General features: G+C 42.8%; 1 protein-coding gene across 1 annotated transcript; it reads left to right on the forward strand.

Moving 5' to 3' along the window:
* The first annotated feature begins 2,236 nt into the window (after positions 1 to 2,236).
* On the forward strand, positions 2,237 to 7,356 carry LOC121866067. The gene is made up of 4 exons (XM_042365665.1): positions 2,237 to 2,707; positions 4,723 to 4,751; positions 5,504 to 5,666; positions 6,019 to 7,356. The coding sequence occupies exons 1-4, from the start codon at positions 2,660 to 2,662 to the stop codon at positions 6,730 to 6,732; spliced, it is 954 nt and encodes a 317-aa protein (XP_042221599.1). The 5' UTR covers positions 2,237 to 2,659; the 3' UTR covers positions 6,733 to 7,356.
* Positions 7,357 to 7,691: the final 335 nt, after the last annotated feature.

Raw genomic sequence — 7,691 nt, forward strand, 5'->3', positions numbered from 1 at the left:
CTATCAATCCGTCTTGGGTTTATTAGGAGGTTTGTGATTGGTCGAGTTCAAAGACCCTATGCAGTGATTGGTTGTATTTAAAAACCCTGGATTCTGTGATTGGCTGAGACGAAACACAAACAGTAATCTTTGTGACTTGGGTTATGTAAGTCTCCACTGTTTAAATTGGTGAATCGGGAGTCCTACTTAAAGGCTGAAGAATAGAAGAGGAAAAAAATCTCACATAGAATCAACTGAAGGTGTGTTGATGACGTAGTGTGTGTGTGTGTGTGTGTGTGTGTGTGTGTTTATGTTGTCACTACCAACCTCGTTAGCTATGTGTATTTACCTTCATCCACAAGCCCCTGCTGTCTACCACACCCTAACAGTTGTTGTGTGTGCATGTGTCCTATAGGTTGTCGCTAACTAGGGTAAACCACAGATGTATACAGTTGTTTGCTTGCCTGAACACAGCCTCTTTAGTAGTTAATCATGTTTGTCTACGCTTAATGGTCTTCATGGCTTCCTTCCTGCCCTCATCCACCTGTAAATTAGTCTCCAGTTAAGAGTTTCAACATCTGTGTGTATGTGTGTGTGTGTAATAATAATAATAATAATAATAATAATAATAATAATAAACGGTTTATTAATAGAGTTGCAGCCGGTGGCTGAAAATATGCAGACTTACATTTGATTTAGACATAATGATATAATATGAATTGAATACATTTAAAGGGCTGTACAGTACATAAATCAGGAGTTGTTTATTATTGTAACAATAGATGGGATGGTGCTGTTCTTATATCTAACGTTGCGGGCTCGTATGTGTGTGTTCGAGTATGTGTGTGTGTGTGTGTGTGTGTGTGTGTGTGTGTGTGTGTGTGTGTGTGTGTGTGTGTGTGTGTGTGTGTGTGAACTCATTAACAACCTGCTCGTTACCTCTCCATACATCGACAATTAGTTCACCTGGAGATTAGGCACCACAGCTTATTGCACCTGATGATTAAACACCCTAACGTTAACCTAACCTATGCTAGCCCCCCCCCCCTAAGTAGCGTTCAGGTGATTCCAATAATTATGGGATTTAATAATAGTCTTTAGAAATAGATCTTTTGTATATTCTAAATTTTAATTCGTTTATCATTTTTTTCTGGGGATATTCTTCTGTTATGTGAAGTGTAGTCATTTTTATAAAACGATAATTTTGTATATTTATTCGATAATTATTCTGAAATATCGAACAGAATAAATATCTCTTGAAAAAATAACTCAACAATCGATAAATCTAGAAGGGAGGAGAGGAAGAGGGAGAGGGAGAGGGAGTGGAGGAAGAGGGAGTGGAGGAAGAGGAAGAGGAAGAGGAGGGGAGGTGTAGTACATTCATTGTTTTAAGAGCTTTAGATAACAATGACAAGTGATAAGCTTATACACACACGTCAGGATTCCCGGGGCCTGGAATAGCAACTGAGTATATATATATAGACATCATCTCAGGGCGGTTATACTCCGTGACCGACGAAAGACAGGCTGACTACTCAAAATGTTTATGTTGCTATGATGTAGTCTCCTCTGTGTTGGGGATAAATACTTCACATATTATGACTTGAGTAACATAAATCTATCATTTGTCCATTAGTAGTTATTTTTCTCAACTCGATTACGTTTTTTTAACAAGATTACACTAACAGTTGCTATTTGTGTGAGTTAATCGCACTCATGTGGTAAGTATCTACTGAGAAACGGTCCCACAATAAACTCTTTTTAAAACACATCTCGACCGTCGCCAAACACGTCTGGTCAATACTTGGCCGTCCCAAACACATCCTCATAACACACATGAGGGCATAGTGTACGGGGATCAGCAGGACACCACCCAATTTTGTTAGTGAGCAACACTGAGGGTCAGGTGAGGGGCAGACGAGGAGTGTGGTTGGACCCGGGCTGGGCTGTGTCCTGTTGTTTCCCCAAGACAACTGCTCACCCACCTTTGTCTCAGGTTATCACTGAAACATGTGATCCATTTGCAATCAGACCATCCGCCCCCCCCTTGTATCACCTCACTCTTTGATGCCTTGCGGCTATTGGTCAATGCTTTACGGTATGTTGGCTACGCGGTAATGGGGGTGGTTAGGGGGAGGAGGAAAAGGGAGGGAAGGGGATGAGGGAGGAGTGAGAGGGGTGGATGGACGGGGTTAAAGATGTAGGTCTCCACACTTCACCAAGCTCACATTCTCAAGTAGGCTGGGAGCACCCATAGTGGAGGTGTGTTAGTCTCCAGTGCGTATTACAGGAAGCTACAGGTGTGAGTGGCCATGAGGCACTAACAATCGTCAGACGAGTCTCTCCGATCTAAAGCAAACGTGGCAGAATACCGTGTGTCGCGCGGGAACCAGCCAGTGGATCTTTCCTCGTGATGAATACTTGAGTGTGATGGAAACTAGCAGTGAACTGACATATAAAAACATCAAGAAAGATGACATTCGGAAATTTAAGTTCCTGACACAACATTACCACCAAGAGTTTATGAAGTGCTTGAACAAGTGACGTCGTGGTACTTCACCAGCATACTCATTAAAGTGAAGTGTTGTGTTGACTCTGACGACGAGATTTAGTTACCCAGTACTTCCCGTGTAACAACGCTCAGTGTACAGTATTCACTTCAGCGGCGGCTATCACAAAAATGTCTCAATATTTACTTGTTGGCATCATCCACATGTCCCTTCACCAGGTAATAATTAAAGTTTATTATCGTTTTATTTTTATTTTTATCAACGTAAATATTAAAAGTGTTGCATCATCTTCAATAGACGGGTGTCATAAACAGCTGAATTTCGTAAACAATTTATTTCCGACTCTCGCGTTCATACACTCTCAGAACTCCCGATATGGCGGAGTTTATTTTCCTTATGTTGACGCAGATTGATGACGTCTATCCTGACTACATATTTCAGACGGTTGACCTGTGATGCCAGGTTACTGTCGTGATAATTTAACCACTTGTGTACGGGTTCCCCTCCAAGCTGAACATAATCGTCAGCCGTGAGGCAAATAAATTAATTATTAAAAGTGGCGTCCCCGTAGTGAAGGGGTTAAGGACCTTTAATCTGGGGATCGCCTTGTGAGGGTGACCCGACTGACCCGTCAATTGGGCCCCAGTCCTAATAGAACCCACCACTAATAATTAACTTATAGTCAGTTAGCTAGGGATCTATTAGGACCGTGTGTGTGTGTGTGTGAACAGGAGAAAAAATAACATGTAAGGTTCCACACACCCGCACATGTGGCGCGCGTAAGTGTGTGTTAACAAAGAGGGAGGCGCTCAGTGCGTGCTTGTGTGTGTGTTCACCAGGTCTGAGTCCGGGGAATTTTACGAGAGCCAAAAATGGTGGTGGTGTGTTGGCGATGGTGGTGGACGTGGTGATAGTGGCGTGGTGGTGGTGTGGTGGTTTTGACGTGGTGGTGGCGTGGTGGGGGTGAAATGTAGGCAACTCGGTACAATTTTTCTCAGTAAGTGAGGGAAAGTGATACAGTGACAAATTTTCAGTCACCGAATGAATTTGTGACGATTTTTTTCCCCCGTCAATGGTTGAGTGAGTGAGTGAGCCACTAAGAGTCACGCACTGAGGTATTTAGCGTCTCTTAAACTAGCTCAGCATCACCAGTCCAGATACAATGATGCGAGTACAGGTAAATCAGGAAGTCTACACTGCACACACTCCAGAAAATATCTTCACGGAGAGGCGGCCATTGTATTAGAGTCAAACAAAGATCAAATTCTATAGAAATGTCAGTGAAAAATGTGTTTATTCAACAATTTTAAAGTTATTTTATCAATAATAATTTTCACACATAACATTTACCAATTTATCAGTACTGTGCCATTAAAAAAAATCATGAACAGTATAATTCATAACTTGGGAAGATAAGCAATTTTTTTTTTTAAATCTGTGAAGTGAACTTATTTGACTTTTTTCAACATCTTCCGCCTAAATATTGTAAAGTCACTGAAAAAACACAAATAAAATACCGGGGTATCATTAATCAACCTGGTGTTTGAGTTCTGTAGACATCTGAACTGTTCAAATGGTCTCCGTGACTACCGTTGATCGACACAGTAAGGTTGGCTAAAAATAAAATAAACTCCTACTATTATTATTAAGTTAGGGACAGGGATGATCAGTTGTCATTCAGGTGATTGAACAGATGTGAACAGGTAAGTATTAGTAGTCTGAAGCGTGACGTTTTCGTTATTGGTTGTCTCAATTAATCTTTATACTTTTCTTCTTGTTTTCCAGGTTCTGTTGTCTATACTTTCAGTGATGTTGAAATACTAAATTACAAAGTTTATGATAAATGGGTTTTCTCTTCTTGCCAATAAATCAACACAATACAAAGCCAACGAGAGAAATATTACCCACCCAAAATTACCCTTAGTAAAGTGAAGCCATTAAAATATTTCCCTTTTCCCCCTATTTTTCCCTTCTTTTCCCCTCTTTTTTCCCTTCTTTTCCCCTTCTTTTCCCTTCTTTTCCCCGTCCCCTTCTTTTCCCTTCTTTTCCCCTTCTTTCCCTTCTTTTCCCTTCTTTTCCCCTTCTTTTCCCTTCTTTTCCCCGTCTTTTTCCCTATTTTCCCAGAATTCCTTTAACTTGTCTCCCAATTTTTACGATTTTGTTTTTACAGACATAACATACAAAAGGTGCTAAAGAATGGTGTTATTTATCGAGTTTCTTTAATTGTTTACAGGTGATAGTGAGCACCGCCCAGAACCTAAGGTAAGTCACACCTGTAGGAGTCATTAGTGAGGGACAGGTAGGAAGGGGTACAGGTAAATAGGTTTCTCTTTATGGAATCCTCTCTAAACTGTATGATTTGTGTGTAGGTGTGAGTATATGTGTGTATGAGTGTGTAGTATTTATGTTCTAGGTGTATGAGTGTGTATGTATTTGTGTAGGTGTGTGTGTGTACGAGTTCTGGCAGCGCAGAAGCATGAACACTTGTGCATGAACTTAAAGAGAAACTTATAAATAAATGTACTCCGTGACTATAATTACCAAGGTACTTTTTGTTCTATAGCAAAATCAGAGAGAGAGAGAGAGAGAGAGAGAGAGAGAGAGAGAGAGAGCCTCAAACACACTACAACATAATGAACAAGTCGTGACACCTATTCATTCTACGTGGGAATGATCTGTACACATTAACAGGATAACCCTTGGCAGAATGTAAACAAACCTGACCTTCCTATCATGTCCGGGATAAACTGTAACACCTCCATACAAAAAATAATAACTATAAGAAAGATAAAGACACCAATGTTCAGCAGGCTGACCCAAAGAGCCATTTAACTATGCACACGTCACTTGTTTACCCGGAGTGTTACAGACACGTGGAAGAGTTGGCCGGGATGTATCGTGAGAGAAGGTGTCAGGTGTGTTCAGGTATAAGCTCAGTAAATGTCGTCTACCTTCAGGTGTATGTGTGTCTGACACAAAGTTCTTGAACCCAACGTATATGTGTATACCTTCAGCTCACTGTGCCTGGAGGAGGGGAGGTTCCCTCACCCGCGGGAGTGTGGGGGCTATGTGGAGTGTGTGGCAGGGGGCGTGGGGAGCGGCCTCTTCCCTCGGGTCTACAAGTGTCCTGGGGGGTCCTACCACCCCCGTCTGGCCAGGTGCGTCGTCAACAAACAGGTGAGTGCTATGCTCCGATTTCTATTTGATCTGGAAATCATCTTGGTATAATTATTTACCCAGATGCCTATTACCATTGTTTCTGTATTAGTGTGTGCACTATAAACATTGTTTTACACGCAGCAGAAATTATTAACCTATTATGTTGACTAGACGTAATTTTCAAGAAAAACAAATAATTGGCTGTATGTTCAAGATATTTTTGGATAAGAATATAAGTCATCATCAGACCTGAGGGAGCCACTCAGAGAAGTTGTAAACAACTGAGGCTGCCAACACAACAACTTAACTCGAATAATGAACGAGACTTGTTTAATATTCTGCAGCGTTAAAGTTACATCTTGCCTTCCAGGTGCCGCGGTGTAGCGGTGACAAGACCGAATATTTTTCAAGAAGGCGAGAGCTGGCCCCAGTGGTTACTGTCGAGGCTCCTGTCCGCTCTCCCAGACATGATCACCTGTGTGAGGGAGGCGCGGGGTTCGCCTGCGCCTCTTGCATTCACTCTATGGTGTGTGCAGGGGACGAGGCCTTCCTGCAGTCCTGCCCACCATCCACTCGCTGTATATACAACAACAAATTCCCCAAGGGTGTGTGTTACCCCCACCCTTCCCGGCACCAGTGTGTGTGTCACGACAAGCAGCGCGTCCTTCAGGACCCCTATGACTCAACTGCCTTCCTTCTCTGCCACACCAACAACCCCGACCCAGAAATCATCTATTGCTCACACCAACACGAATTCGACGCAGACACCGGGAAATGCATCGTCATTCCTATTTTCCCGTCGTGTACCGCCTCGGGGGTCTTTTCGTTGCCGGAAAAATGTCGATGGTTTTACACCTGCGTGCAGGACGGGTCCAACCAGTGGCAGCAGCACCACAGCCGTTGTCCCAGTCACCACCACGTGTACAGTCAGGTGTTGGGGAAGTGTACCAACCGTGACACCCTGCCGCTGGAGGACCCCTGCAGTAAGAAGCACAGGAAAATATCCCAGTACAGGTGTACCTTCTGGCAGGTGCTGTTAGTGTTCTTCTTCCCGCACAAGATAGGCGCCATCTGTTACTCTTGAGGTGAAGCCTTCGTCTTAGGTGTCCGTCTCATCATCATCATCGTCCTCACACCTCCATCTTGGCTTCCTAACATCTCTCCCGCACTATAGTCATCATCTACACCAATTTGGACATTTATATGTGTATACACACACATCATCGGGGTGCAGAGGCCGAACGGATAGATAACTCGCCTTCTGTCCAAAGGAACGCTGGTTTGATCCCGGGCACTTCCAGTCCACCTTACTTTACAAGTTGGGGGAGTAAGGACGGTCGGGTGCTGTGTCGGCCACACTGCCTACTTGCGTGCCGAAGGGTTAGTAGTGTGACGTATCCATTCACATTATTTCCATCGGACCGTCATCAGGTAGATGGTGCCTAGGTTTCCTTTCACAACTCTGGATGTGTGAGTATTACCAATAACCTCAAGAATATTTTCCATAGTCTACCGTATACATATTCCTTTGCCTCGCTAAATATACACAAACGTCATTAGTCTAGTACAAGGTAAACAATGTGATGAGTAGATATGTCAAAATGTTTCCTGCTGATCTTAAGTTGGCTGCAGTACTTAAGAACTATGAACCCTCCTCCGTCTAGCCTCATGTCTGCTAGTACCAAAGATTTTATCTATTACCATAACAATGTACAATGTAATAAATGATTGATATTTACGTAATCTTTTCTTCATCCTTTAAGAACGTTTGGGCCACGGACGTTTGGTTTGGGCCAGGGTAGTTAGGACCTACCCTACCCTACCCTACCCTAACCTAACCTAACCTAACTTAACCTAACCAACAAACTTTCTAAATTTTTTATTTTATTTATTTTCTCTAAAAAAAGAAAAAAGAAAATCAGGTAATATCCAAGGAAATAAAAGTTCTGTGACGCAACACACACACACACACACACACACACACACACACACACACACACACACACACACACACACACACACACACACACACACACACACACA

Source organism: Homarus americanus, unplaced genomic scaffold, assembly GCF_018991925.1.
Source record: "Homarus americanus isolate GMGI-L3 unplaced genomic scaffold, GMGI_Hamer_2.0 scaffold4854, whole genome shotgun sequence".
In the NCBI taxonomy this organism is placed as follows: domain Eukaryota; kingdom Metazoa; phylum Arthropoda; class Malacostraca; order Decapoda; family Nephropidae; genus Homarus; species Homarus americanus.